Source organism: Mastigoproctus giganteus, chromosome 10, assembly GCF_048544385.1.
Source record: "Mastigoproctus giganteus isolate SK-2022 chromosome 10, ASM4854438v1, whole genome shotgun sequence".
Taxonomy (NCBI): Eukaryota; Metazoa; Arthropoda; class Arachnida; order Uropygi; family Thelyphonidae; genus Mastigoproctus; species Mastigoproctus giganteus.
The window spans coordinates 37,201,469-37,216,891 of record NC_143584.1 but is presented as its reverse complement, the minus strand read 5'-3'; the positions used below and the strand labels follow the sequence as shown (position 1 = coordinate 37,216,891).

Sequence of the window (15,423 nt, the reverse complement as noted above, 5' to 3'; positions counted from 1 at the left end):
AATGACAAAACGATGAAATTCAAGGACCTTCTGCTCATAGCTTTCAGGCATCTTTTGGGCAAGTCTGGTGCGTGTACGCATGCTTAGTCCATTCCGTTTCATGAACCTGAAGCACCAGTTGTGTCCTCCTTTGAAATCAGTAACTTCTTTTTCATCAGCAATTCTTCTTGCCTTATGCTGAACCATCTTTATGGACATCTTCATTGTCCTTTGCTCTTCAATCCATATTTTCAATTCCCTCTCTAAATCAGGCTATTTTGCTGACTTGCCTCTCATGGCCTTCTTCTGCCGTGGCGTTTTCAGTAAGGTTTCTTCTTCCCGTAGCCAGTCTCGGATTGTTTTCTCAGTTGGAGGAGGACCAAACTTACGTTCAGCACCACGATTTCCATTCACTTTTGCAAACTGGATCACTTTTAACTTGAATTCAGCACTGTACAAAAATCTTTTCTGAGTTATTTCTGGCCAGAACGTGGCAAAACATAACCTAATATACCGGTAACAAGTGCGAAACAATGAGCGTAAAGACAACAAGTGGGAAATGAAAGTAAAAAATCTACAATCACTGTATAAAATGCACCCAGTTTTTAGACCCCAAAATTTTTGAAAAAGGGTGCCTCTTATATGGGGAAATACGGTATTATATGCATTGGTAATTGAACCTCCAGTTTCTTAGTTAATATCTAATCTCTGGACACTAAGCCTTCCAAACTAGGGAGGTAATTTTTTTTTTTTTTTTTTGTCTTTATAATATTTAATGAATCAATTTCTCGTTAGAAATTGATTTATGTTTATTAATTTGCTTATGTTTCTTTAGATATATTTTCTGTATTGTTCAAAATTTGTCTCTTCTGTGGTGATTCTTCTTGCTAAAATTTTACACGTGGTATGCTGTTCATTTCTTTCTTCAAAATTAACCAACTCTGATCAACGTATCTTTAATTTTTCAAGTGTTATCATAAATTATTCTTTCTTGATAATTTTACAGGCCACATGTTAATATAGTATTCTTTGAACATTTGTTTAGTTATTAAGAGTGTATTGAAGTGTTGCCAATGAAACTTAAGGTATAATTACTTGTTATAAAAGTTTCTATTGTAATTATTTGAATGTTTTTGCTTTAGGAAAGTGATTTTAGAAGAGTGGGACATTGGCAGAAATATAGGTTGTTTTTTTTTTAAAAAAAGGAGTAACTATAAACATTTACTTCACAGTTACTGGATTTTTTGACACATGGTCTAATTGGGTTTTTGATGCATTATAGAAGCATGGTATACAAGAACTACCAATTTGAATTCCTTTATAACATTTTTTTGTGGTGGTGGCTAATTCAGCAGAATCATAATATTTTAAAATTAGTCATTATATTGACTAAACAGTATAATATTTTTGTGTAAAATAATAAGAGGAGTTTGCCACAGTATAGTACGTAGAACACTTCTGTATGATACCCTCCAGAAATAAAAACGAAAAAAATCAACAACTTACCGGTACATTAGAGTAAAATATAAATAATTAAAAAACCAATTTAACACAATTCAAATCACAATTAAATTGGTTTTTTAATTATTTATATTTTACTCTAACGGTAAGTTGTTGATTTTTTCCGTTTTTATTTCTGGATGGTATCATACAGAAGTGTTCTACGTACTATATTGAGGTAAACTCCTCTTATTATTTTACAATTATTATTATCAATGTAGAACGTATTGAGTATTACAGCTCTGATTTATACTATCTAATATTTTTGTGTGTGTATGTATGTATGTATGTATGTATGTATGTATGTATGTATAACTGAAACATCTGCCCTGTTTGTTAGTTAATTGCTTCAAGCTGAAATTTTCAAAATATTCACATTGTATTTTTTACATATGTACAATTTTACACAAATGCAGAAGTAATTTTGCTGTTAAATATTATTTACAGATTGCTTATCTTTTTTTTTCTTCTTTTTTTCTAATCAATCAGCATTGACTTTCCCCTTGTCTATTTAGACTAAAATTTAATTATTTAGAAATACTGTATAAAAAGCATGATTGTTATGTTTATAAGCTATGAACCGTGAATGGGTGAGGAGAAATTCAGGAAAAAAAAAAAAAAAAAAAAAAACACACCACCCCTAAATACAAAGTTTGATAATTAGGACTGACTTAGTCTGACTGGTCCTAGGACTGAGTTAGTTGAAATAAAAACCAAATTCTAGAATGAAATTTTTTAAAAATATTTTTCAAAGTAATTGCCTTTAGCAGCTACATCCTTTGAGATCTCTTGCAAAATCTTTGGAAACATTTTTTAATGCATTTCAAGTGACCTCCACCAGATCCTTTGGTCACATTTCATTTTGTCTTCTGCACCATAAAATTGTCCTTTCAGTGTGGATTTGATTTTGGGAACAGCATAGTCTGAGGAATAAAGAAGGGTTTAGCTTCACGAATCCACATGTTGTCAAAAACTTCAGCACAGAATGCTAGCTAGTGTTGTCATGCAACAGGGGCAGTTCTCCCTTTCTCAAAATTGAGACCTCACTTGGCAAATTCTTTTAATGAAATAAACTAAAACTTTGCATAGTTACTCAATTTGTTATTGGAAGAATATATTTCCTGTGAATGGCTTTCTTCTTATTGCAAAAAGCAAGGAAAGGAACATCACTTTGGTTTGTGAGTTTTGAAAACAATTTTTTTTGCATCTTGGAGAGAAAGTTTGATTGACATGGTTCACCACCTGTTGCAGTGAATTGGAGGGGGGGGGGTGCAGTCCATGAACAGCTTGAATGAGATTTTTGTTCATTGTTCAAAAAAACAAACCTAGCACAGATATTTGGTCTGTCCAATCTGTCAGACTTGCACAAATTGTTTCTCTGTTAATCTGAAGTTTGTTCTTCCATCATTTGAAGAGTTATTCCAATATCAGATGTAATTGAGGTGGAAAGTTTGATTGTGTCTGGGATTCAAAATGTTGGACCTCTACCATGTTTGTTTGTAATTTTAATGATCCTACCGCCATTTGATATCTTGGAAACCAATGAACAGGTAAGTGAGAGAGCATCTTTACTATACTTGTTTCTACCAATTTGTAGGTTTTACATTCTTTCCTTATTTGAAACAAAATTTAACATGCACTCTGTTTACACGGTGATATACTGCCCCGAATAACACATTCTAAGGTGACTACATGGAAACAACTTATGATATGCAAATTATCTTACACGAAAGCAGTTCTTGTGGGTCAGCTCTGATGCCAGGACTCGGGCAACTGCACACGAGACTCACAATATAACATGCCATGCTTCCAAGTACTTAATTCTGAAGTCATCTTCATTATACATTGTATATTTACTAGGTCTTCACCAGTAAAGAAAACTTCAGTGTTCAAAGACAGCACAATATCTACCTATGTGTGTTCAATTAGTTGCCAGATATCCACCAGATATAGCATGCCACAGTGACTGTGGCATGCTATAGTACTGGATTTTGTGATTTGGTCATTTGTGAAATGAGCTTAGTCTCTCTCTGAAATATAATTATCAACTTTGTAAAAATAACATCAACGATACACATGGTTTTTCTTGGGTACATCATAATATCTTCTAAATAGTTCTGATATCCCTATATGTAAGTGGTTCATATGACTTCTGTTTGTTTGTGATTACAGTGATGTTTTCAGCACCATTCAGAGCTCAAACCCACAAATAGGCTACCGAAAACAACCAGTGTGCTGTCAAAGTAGTAAATTACCTTGACCAGCCTTGAGCCCCCAAAGTGAAGTTCCAAATTTTGGCTTTGCCCCCCCCCCCCACTGTATTGTACTGAGTAGAATGTTAGAGACTATAAAGTAAATATTTAGAAGTGGCTGTACTGTTTATAATCAGATTCATTTACAGTTTTTAATTTTAGTTAATCAAATTTTGTTAATCTCTCCAATCTGCATAGAAACAATGTTAAGAAATTTTTTGGAAATTTGTTTGATTCGTTTAAACAGATAAGTTAACTTTAGGTTTCCCACTTCCCAAACTATTACCTAGTTGATCTTAGTCACGGATTGAATTGTTTGCTCCCCCCTCCCCCCATTAGTATTTTTAATTCAGGAAACAGCCAAGCTGATCAATGAATACTGGCAACTTGTGCATTAAGGACGTGGCTCAATATAGGTGCCCTTGTCCCTAATCCCCAGTAAGTATGATTAATCTGTAACTTAAATCCTATTTTCATTTGTAAAAATAGGGGTGTGGGGAATACACTATTAAATTTGAGAATAATAGAAGAACAAAATGAATTTTTTTTTTGATTATTTCTATAACTAGGTAATAATGTTATCCTATACAGGCAACTCTCAGTTTACGAACGTTTGATTTATGAACATTCGCTATAACGAATTCATTCACAATTCATTCAAAATTTCTTAAAGTTGCCAACAGATAGTTCCTTACGGAATGCCAAACTTATAGTGAACATAATTGTAAGATTTAAATAAACATTTTTTTAAAAAATGTATTTATTACAATAATTATCAGAAAATTATTATATGATAATTATACTGAACTGTTCTTGGTTAATAAAACTAATCTAACCAGTAAAAAAAAACCATTGGTTTACATGTCACACTGCGTAAAATGTTTTCTCGTGGGAGAAAATGGCTACAGCTTTTAAATCAATTTCTGAGGGGTTGGCAAACTTGGAAGAAGCCGCAAATATGGAAAGAATTGCAAAAGTGAGACTAGGCATTTACGACTGTCTAGCATGCTACAGTGAGATTTTTGAAGAAAAAAAGAAACTTACTGTGCAATCTTCTATAAAAATGTATTTTAAAAAAGTGGAAACAACTGTTTCTTCATTATCAGATGCCCTTCCATTTACCTCATCTGCACCTAGTGGCACTTATGTGGAAAATATTGAAGTAAATACGAGTAAAAGTTGAATACAGTACATATGTATGTACAGTATTTCTTTATTTCTATTTTGTAACTCTTTGTTTTTAATTAAAATTAACAAGTACGATATCTTGTTTTTTAAAATCTTTTTGTTATTTTATTTTACGTTACATATATTATACGATAAACCATAAAGCATACCTACATTATATAGTATGAACCAGAGATGTAATGCTCAATACATTCTACGTTGATATCAATTTTTGTAAAATAATAGAAGTTTACCTCGATATAGTACGTAGAACACTTCCATATGATACTCTCCAGAAATTAAAATGAAAAAATCGAAAAACTTACATTAGAGTAACAAATAATTTAAAAAATCAATTTAACACAAAACTCAATTTAACATAAAAATAAATTTAATACAATTAAAAATATGAAAATTAATTAAAAGAATTTAACGAAAAAATTGCAGTATGATTTTCCTTCCCGAAGTTGACAATGCTTTTCGACCGTATGTCGTTATCACAGGTATTTTCATTCCTGTGATCATGGCATACGGTCTGAAAATACACACGTATTTTCATTCCTGTGATCACGACATATGGTCAAAGTGTTGTCAGCTTCAGGAAGGAAAATTGTATTGCAATTTTTTTCGTTAAATTCTTTTAATTAATTTTCTTAATTTTCATTGTGTTAAATTGATTTTTAATTAATTTTTAAATTATTTGTTACTCTAATGCAGGTTTTTCGGTGTTTTTTTTTTTTTTTTTTTTTTTTGTTTGTTTTAATTTCTGGAGAGTATCATACGGAAGTGTTCTATGTATTACATTGAGGTAAACTTATTATTTTACAAATAACTATTATAATAAAACGTATTGTATAGACCATTCGATGTTTAGTACATAGTTTTAATGCTTTAAAATGGCTGCTAATGTACGCAACTGCGTATCGTAAAAGCACAGGTATACAAGATACATAAAACAAAGTCTTGAAACGGAACTCGATCGGAAACCGAGACTTGCCTGTATACTGTTATATTGGCTTATACTATTAGTTATTTAACTGACAGTATAATTATTTTTAATGAAAAGTAGTTAACAACAAGAATTTTCTGTAAGGAAAAATTCTTCATTGACAAAATTTTTCAAGTTGGTGGATTGTGGAATAAAATCTCAACTCCTTTAAACATTCCTAAACCTTTTGAAAAATAGTGTGAACAGTGAAGAATTTGTGCCTCCCTATTTTGTGTGTGGGTTCATTTCCTCTAGTTCCTGTATTCAGTCCTTTTACTCTTTCACATAGCATTTCCATTGACTAACTGCTGTTAAAATATGTAATATGGTTGTGGAATTTCAATACCTCAATGTTTAACAATTAGAGGCTCATCTTTTCCTGTTTAATGGGAAGGATAATTCAGTATGCAATTTGAGATATCCTTGTAGATAATTCATGTTCATATCATTCACATAAGTGTTATTTCTGAATTTTTCAATACTTTTTTCATTGCAGGGTTCATTTCAGTATTTTAGCCGGCTTCATAACTGCAGTTGGCTTTATTTTACATGTTGTATGTAGTGATTGGGCATAATGGAGAATCTAGAAATAATAAATTAAGGGCAGTAATCGAAAATAATCAATTTATGGCAATTTTTATAATTGCCGTAAATAGGCAAAATAGGTGGTTACGAAATTGTTGGGAGGGAGGAAGCAGACAGTGGAGGGATTCAATCTGATGTAAAAGTAACACTCAGTTATATATATAAAAAATTGAGCTGGTTTATTGGCTGAGTTGTAACAGCACTTCATCTTTATATAGTTTTGAGCAATATTTCCACCGATTTTCAATTTTATTAACTGATTTGCATACTTTAATTTAGAATGGTCACTGGTTTATAAAATTGGTCTTTATTTATTAGTTTCAATCGCTTGGTTTTTTGCATTCCATTATAATGTGCATAATTACAGATTTTCTGTGTAGACTACAAAAATTTCAGTATTATAATTAAGGGGAGGGGACCTATTAACAGTTATTGCTTAGTGGTCATCAGCAGCCATTACTTTGAATGTGCTCTTTTTAAAACTGTCAATCAAGCTTGCAGAAATCTACGAATTTCTATATTTGTGTGCATTAATGTATACTTGACATTGGGAAACTGGTTAAAATTTTGTACTGCTGTAAAGCATTAAAGTATACAAGTTAATTTATATCTTTAAGATCATTTCATAATGATCTGCATTGAGATGGGAGAAATTTTTATTCATTATTTTTTATTTATTATTATTTTTTCACACTGTGGCCAGTTTGTCAGTCTTAGTGGGGAATTAATCGTATTTTTCTCTGAAACAAGGTCTCCCCCCTTCCTAGAAATAGGCATTTACACTGAGCTGTGCACCTTCACTGTATTCAAAGATTCAGTAAACACAGTCCAGTGCAAACCCCTCCCACCATCAGTGATCAGTAATTGATCTATCACTTAATTTTCCCTATTTTGATCCATATAAAAACATGGGTCAAAATAGGGAAAATTAAGGTAGTTATGGGGTAGTATGTACTATTAAACTTAAATACACAGAAGAGCTAATTGTAAATATATATATATTTTTGATTTGATCAGAATAATTCTGTTTATTTGCTTGTGGAATCTGTTAACAGTCAGCATGCTCAAGTTTGAGAACTATGCACCAGAGTTTATATCTTGCTGAATTACATAAATACTAAATGTCACTTGGAATTAACTGCTGGTGGCTTGTTCCTGTTATTGCAAAGCGATGTGGAAAATTTTTTTGCTGTCAACTGCATATTATCAAATTAGTTTTGAAGTTATGCCATGATTGTTGGAAGTTAAGCCTTTTGTCTTTAAAGTAGTCAAATACTTTGTCTGCATCAGGAGATGATGGTACAGTTTTTATTATCTCCCCCCGCCAACACACTTAAGTGAATTTTGGAACATCTGATTTTAATTTTAAACAATTTAAAATTTCTACTTTCAGTAAAGCTTTTCAGGCATTCTCTGGAACATAGCATGGGCTAGATTTTTTTATTTTTTTTTTTCCCCGGTGGTTATTTGTATAGACTATTCAGTAATTATGATTTTTATTAGATAATCAGTAGCCGGATTTCCAAAACGTTACCCGTATAAAACCAAATTGTCGACCTGTTCTGCTGGATTGGTTTAGTGGGTAATGTACTTGCCTAAGAAATAAAGGTCCTGGATTCAGTGGTGTCTTGTGCAGTATGGATGTTGAAAATGTTCAATATATTTTTTTTAACTTCAGATATAAATAGTGCAATATTATTTTAGTAATCTAATTGTGTTATGTAAACTGAATACATACTACTACTATTATGTACTGTATTGTGAACTAGTGTTGAGTGAATTTATACGTTGCAAATATATAGTAATAGAGACATAGCCTACAAATATGCAAAACAGAAAGAAATTATTTCGAAATTATTAATGGAACATAATGCATAAATTTTGGCATCTGTATCCAAGTCCATCCATATTTTGCCCTTGTATGGTTGACTACCCTCGGAGAAATGCTAGATTTTTGAAAATTCCAAATCTCTAAGGTTCTCCTATAATTGATATAGTATTTTAGCTAAGTTATTGAATATAATTTTTTCAAAGTTGACATCTTTTTTGAGATGTTGGACTAAACTGAATTATTTTATGCATTTACAGTGGAATAATACATTTCCTAAATTAGAATTAAATATTTAATTTTTGTTTTAATTTGTTTCTGAATGTTTTCTTTGGTGATAATGTCTTTTATTTCTGGTGATAATTTCTTTTATTTCTCTTTGCTCTAGCGTGGATCAGACGAGCTCCTCTCTCAAACAGGTTCTGTCAGTAATGGTTCTGTCATGAGCCCTCAACCAAATCACACTGACAATAACAATGATGCCAAAAAGGTATGAAAATAATTTAAGCTATTTTCAGCAGTTTAACCTTTTTTAATGATTTTTGGAAATAATTTTTTAAAATTATATGTATAGTATTTAATAAATAAATATAAAATTACTTGTGCTGCATGTGGGGTGGCAGAGGAGATCATAATTTTTTACATTAGACATGCAGTTATCCCCGGTCGTTGAAATTTATTTTCCCCAATAATCTAGAAAATGAAAAACTTGGAAAAGTGATAAAAGCATAAATCTATTCACATAATATAGTGTATTTTTATTTATAAATATATACTAATACTACAGTGATATCCACACTGTAGTGAAGATTTGACAATTTTTGTAAAAAAAAGGGGGGGGGGGGAGGAATAATGAGGTTTGGTAACCTCTGGTTGGGCCCTTGGGCTGCCCTTTTGCAAATACAGTGAAACTTCCCTTTAACGGACAGCCATGGGGAACGAAAATGTGTCCGTTAGAGAGAAGTGTCCGCTAACAAGAAGTCTGAGGGAGGAAAAAAAAAAAAAAAAAGAAAAAATCGTTAAACGTTAATGTAAAATTAAATTAAAATATACAGGCATACCTCGCTTAACGTAACCTCTGATAACGAAGCTTCGATATAACGAAGTCGGCAATTTCAAGCACCATTTAACATAAAAAAAAATATTCCAGTTTAATCACCTGAAATCTAAACAAACTGAAGAAATTACGGAAACCTTTGGGGCTTCTCGTGGTTGGTTCGAGAAATTTAAAAAACGGGCCAGGATTCATAGTGTAAAATTAACAGGAGAAGCTGCAAATAAGTTTCCAAAAAAACTAAAGGAAACAATTGAACGTGAAAATTTTCCAAATTTGGTGTTCAGTGTTGATGAAAGCGGTTTGTTCTGGAAACGGCTACCAACAAAAAGCTTCATTTCTATTGAAGAAAAATCAGCTGCTGGGTTCAAAGCAGCCAGAGACCGTTTAACGTTACTCTTTGGATCAAATGCCTCTGGCGATTATAAATTAAAATTGTTATTAGTTTACCATTCAGAAAATCCAAGGGCATTAAAAGGTAACACAAAAATGAATTTACCTGTAATATGGAAAGCAAATAGAAAAGCGTGAGTTACCAAGGAGTTATTTACTGATTGGTTTGTTAACCACTTTTGTCCTGAAGTAAAACGGTATTGTCAAAAAAACAACTTTGAAGAAAAAGCTCTTTTGTTGTTGCTCCGGGACATCCTACTGATCTTAACACGTTGGACACATGCATTCCTGTCAAAGTTGTGTTTCTTCCAGCAAACACAACTTCCCTGATTCAACCATTGGATCAGGGAGTAATAGCATCATTTAAAGCTTATTATCTGCGTCAAACATTAAGCAATTTAACTGAACTAGAGGATAAAGAGGAAATGACAGTTAAAACTTTTTGGAAAAACTACACCATTAAAAACGCAATTGAAAACATTGATAGTTCTTGGAAGAAGTCACTAAGAAATGCTTAAATCGAGTTTGGCGCAAAATATGGCCAGAAGTTGTACTAGAAGAAGAAAATAACATCATCCAAGAAATTAGAAATGAAGTTATCCAGATGGCTCAATCAATAGGTTTCGAAAATGTCGATGAAGAGGATGTTAGAAATTTATTGAATGCAGAAGATGATGGTTTTTCAGTGGAAGATTTAGAAAACCTTGTTAGCAACGAAGACAAAGATAATGATGACGAAGTTAAAGAAGTTCCTGCCGAAAAAGTGTTAACAACCAAAGATTTAAAAAGGTGCTTAAATTACATGCTTAAATGAAAACGTTTTAAATTTTTTTAGTGAAAATGATCCTGATTTAGGAAGAAGTTTTATTGTTAAGCGATCAGTGTTAAATGCAATAACTCCGTATAGGCAATTGTTAAATGAAAGAGAAAAAGAGCATAAACAATCAACTTTAGACTCGTATTTTAAAATGTGGTTTCACTTTGTATGTAAGTTGACTGTTTATTTAATAAAACTTTTCTTTGTTCGAAAAAAAAGCTTTTCATTTTCTTTACGTAGGAACGTATCCCTATTCTGGCCATAGTATTTTTACCTCTGAAAACGAAGTTTCGCTTAACGAAGTAATTTCGTGGAACGCATCCTATTCGTTATTCGAGGTATGCCTGTATACAGATTTTGCACAATATTTTTGTAAATAATATACATACAATTGTGCTATGCGTATTATGACTTTATCTTAAGAAAAATGCGTACAGTAATCACTTTTTTCTTCTGCACCTTCTTCCGGCTGATAATTTTGTTTTTAACATTTGTTTGGAGTGAAGAAACCATCGAAAGTCCTTCAGTATCTTCTTCAGCGGCGAAAAACATTTTTAAACGATTGATTTGTATGAGCGCTTCTTCTATTTTCATCGGTGGTTCGTCGTTAATGTTTCTTTGACAGAATGACCTCCTTCCATTTCTTCATCCTCATGAGGAACTTCTAGAAAAATATCGATGATAATGTCGTTGATATCTAGAGCGCACCATCTTCAGTAGTGAGGTTCGAGTCTATATCTTTGTAGCTGAAGTATCATACATTATCAATAGATGTTGAAGTTCTTGTTTTTCTTGGTGCTCCACATTGCTGTTCACAACTTCAATTTTTGCGTTTGAGAAGCCAGACTTTACAAAACAGTTCATGACAGTTTGTTTTCTAATTGCGTTTACTGAAGTGGAAATCCATTGAATCAGCATCTAGGATGCTGATTTTCTTTGGAAGGTTACGCGCACATGTTACATCGTTCATGTTTGCGATGAGATGTCTTAAAACACGTTTTCTGTAGTGAAGTTTAAATTTTTTTATTGTCCCTTGATCCAAGGGCTGACAATCTGCAGATGTGTTTGGTGGCAGAAAAACGATTTGAATGTTGGACAATTCAATGTGCGGGTGAGATGCAGCATTATCCAGGAAAAGAATAATTTTTCTGTTTTGACGAATCATGTTTTGGTTAAAGTGACTTATCCATTCGCTCATGATATCTCGTGTCATCCACGCTTTTTTATTAGACTTCCAGTCAACATTCAAAAGATTCAACTTTATGCCCTTGAAACAACAAGGATTTTGTGGTTTTCCTATAACAAGAGGTTGTTCAAAGTCTCCCAGCATTTTTGTACACAATAGTACAGTCTAGCGTTCCTTAGAAATTTTTCCGCCCTGGCACTTTTCGTTTTTTAGACTCATTGTTTTTTCAGGAAGAGCTTTAAAAAACAACCTTGTTTCGTCACAGTTGTAAATATCCTTAGCTTCAAAATCATGACATAAATCTTCCAATTTGATGGTCCACTCTGTTACAACCCCAGTATCAACAGATCCAGCTTCACCACTTACGGTTTTCCAAGAAATTTTATGCCGAGTTTTGAACTTGTCTAGCCATCCCACAGAAGCTTTGAACTCATTTACTCCCATAGATTTCGCAACCTCCAAAGCCCCTTCCCTAATAATAGGCCCATTAATGGGAATTTTTTTAGCACGTGCGCGACGAATTTGAAGTCCAACAGTTTTCGGGAATGATTTCTGAACCTGATCATTTACGTGTTGCCAAAATTGTTTGAGCAGTTCATTTTTTTTCCTTTAGAATGTCGCTTAACTGCGTCTTCCCGATTTTGAATTTTGCAGTGAGATTGCGAACACTATTTTTTTGCCGATCATATGCATTAATGAGTTCGACTTTATCTTTTAAAGTTAAATGTTTACAAGAAGACATTGTGCACTTCACACGACACTGAACAAAATTGAAAACTGAAACTGAAAAGACTAAAGGCCGACCAAATCCCTCCCCCGCACACAGCGAATTCATCAGAAGTTTTACACGTGCCTTAAAATTCTTGAAAAAGGGTTTAGAACCGCGACGTAAACCTTGATAAAATTCAGAGAATCGGAAATAGAAAATAAACACACGATTGAGGCAATATGTGGAAGAAACGTTCCTAGAAAAAGGGCTGTGAGCTCGCCCGCTGTCCGTTATGGGGAGATCAAATTAAGTGCTAATCTAAACGAAACAGTGCAGATTGCCTGTCCGCGTCCGTTACAGAGAATGTCCGCTAGACAGAAGCTGCCAACACGTTAAAACCAATGGAGGTGAGTTGGGGAATTTGAAAATGTCCGTTGTAGAGAGATGTCTGTTAACGAGAGGTGTCCGTTAGGAGAAGTTTCACTGTAGTAATAAGAATTTCCAAGCATCATCTTGTCAACAAGAGTTATTCTGTAATCAAGTAGAGACTTATAATTGATACTTTAGCACTTTTTCATATTTATTGGGCAGCAGTTTTTATTTAAATGGTAAGACAAGCCTTTTCCATTTTAACATGGCAGAGATACATTAGTTGCAAATTAAAGTGAGAAGAATGTTAAAGTTTGATAGTAAAACGGTATTATTGAAAAGTGATTAGAACAATCATACTTTTCATATGAATTTAATGTTCCTGTAAGAAAGTATCCATGATAATTTAACGTTATATGTTTTCATGTCATAGGTTGTAGAATATCATATAATTGAAATATTGTAAAACCCTCAGCTGTACTACTGTAGTCAGATGTGTAAACTGTACAATAAATATTCTACCTCATTTATGGGAATTACTTAATTGGACGAAACTTCAGTTACCTTAGTAAAGTTACTCCGGGGAATAGCACATTACTTGCAAATTTTCTTTTTCATTAAATTTGAATATGTATTTGTGAAAAAATGAAATAACAGCAAAAATTATATTAATGAGATTTTAACAATTAATGATAACTTACATAACTGCACTATTTCTGAATGTGCTTTTTTAAAATTTTACATTATAAACTACTTTCTTAAAAATAAAATCTTCTCTGTGCAAAATCCACTTTTGTAATATGTATTTTGTTCTCTGATATATTTTTTATTGATTTTAAAGTCTATTTCTTTAAATAAAATTATACTAGTTCTATATATTACAAAAGCATTGCAGAACTTATGAAGTAATTTTTTAAAACGATATCGAAAAATGAATTACAAAATGATTCATGCATTCTCGAGAAATTCTTCATAATGTTATTTTACTGTAGTACAGATTATCCTCATCTGTATGCCATTATCTTGTTAATTGATTTTTTTCCACCACCCTCTTTACACACTTTCTCACACCTCGTGTATATATGAGAAAGCTCTTAAAAATATCGCATTTTAAATCAAAGCAGAAAAGATATTAGTATTCATGCAAGTTCAGAACTGTGGACACTGTGAATATGTCACAGCTGATGCATGGTGGAGAGAATGGCATCTACAGGAATGCGTTGGAGGGAGCACTGAGGTGACACTGCTGTTATTTGTACAGTGATCTTAAGACCATAATAGTGTTGAGTAAACTAAGTACTGTACAGAGGGATCTTGATCCTTAATGGTGTTGCATATCACTCACAAGGGCGCATAGCTTTGGGGGGGAGGTGAATAAAAATAATTTTTAGTACTTCAATTTTAATCATTATCATTAAATATTACATTAAGCAATAGAAATTTTGCAGATTAAGTATGAGAACCTACCAGATATAAAGACCTTTTTTTTTTTTTTTTTGTTGGGAGAGAAATACCATTTCAGAACATAGTTTAACGAGATCTTGGCATAAGGTAAGATATGCTATATACTGATGAAGCTTTAATGTTCAAGTAATAAAATATTGTTATAGACACATCATTATATAAATAATTAGGGAACGAGTAAAGATCTAATATGGATGCAGGGAACAGTGTTGGGGGCGGGGTGTAGTCTGGAACCTATTATTTTCACAAAAATATCTGCAACTGACTTCCCTAAAAATTAGTGAATGCCTTAAACAACAGTAGCCTTACTTGCCTTTAAGTTCGAAAATTTTTCTAATATCAAATTTCAGTATTGCTCTTCGGCCTCACTTACAGTTTTTTCTCACTATGATCTTCTGTCTGTAAATATTGATGCAAAGTACCTGTTCAATTCATCTGCATCAATATATATCAATTCCCCCCCCCCCTTTTTTTTTTTGCCTTCTTAGCCAGTGATTTATCATCTGTCTTTGCCAGTCTAACCATCATCATTTTAGTGTTTTTAATATTTCCTGCATTTAATTAACATAACCACGGCTTAAGGGGTGGGGGGCCAACTTATGAATGCACTTTAATTTTCTGTGATATTCAAAATTTTTTACTGGGCAGTACATTTGAAAATTAAAAGGGAGAAAATAAAAAAAAAATGTCAATTGCAATTTGTAGAAAGGCAATTTCTTTTTGTGTTATAAACCCCTATCATTTGCATACAGCTTTAGTGGCCAACATCCTTGACTGATTCCCCACCACAATACAAAGGGTACTAGGAAAGTTTTGCAATACAGCTTTGTTTATTTAATTTTTTCAAAGTAATTACCTCTACATTCAATACACCTCTCCATCCTCCGAAACCAATCTTTAAACCAGTTCTGCCAAGTTTCACTAGGGAGTAAAGCACACTCGTTGTCCCAAACCCGTATAAGGTCCTCATCACTGGAAAACCGCCTCCCTTTTCGCTTCATTTTCACATGCGGGAACAGTGCAAAGTCGCAGGAAGCAAGGTCTGGACTGTAGGGAGGGTGCTCGAGAAGTTTCAGTCCTGTCGTGGTCAAATATTCGGTGCAGGCTGTGGCGCGGTGAGCTGGAGCATTAT

At 32.9% G+C, this 15,423-nt stretch overlaps 1 protein-coding gene across 1 annotated transcript in view; it reads left to right on the top strand.

Moving 5' to 3' along the window:
- heph (polypyrimidine tract-binding protein 1 heph) overlaps positions 1–15,423 on the top strand; it is a 393,048-nt gene that overhangs the window by 144,344 nt on the left and 233,281 nt on the right. Inside the window, exon 3 of the mRNA XM_090383369.1 lies at positions 8,688–8,789. Within this exon, the coding sequence (XP_090239495.1) occupies positions 8,688–8,789 (102 nt within the window). The remainder of the gene's footprint in view (positions 1–8,687; positions 8,790–15,423) is intronic.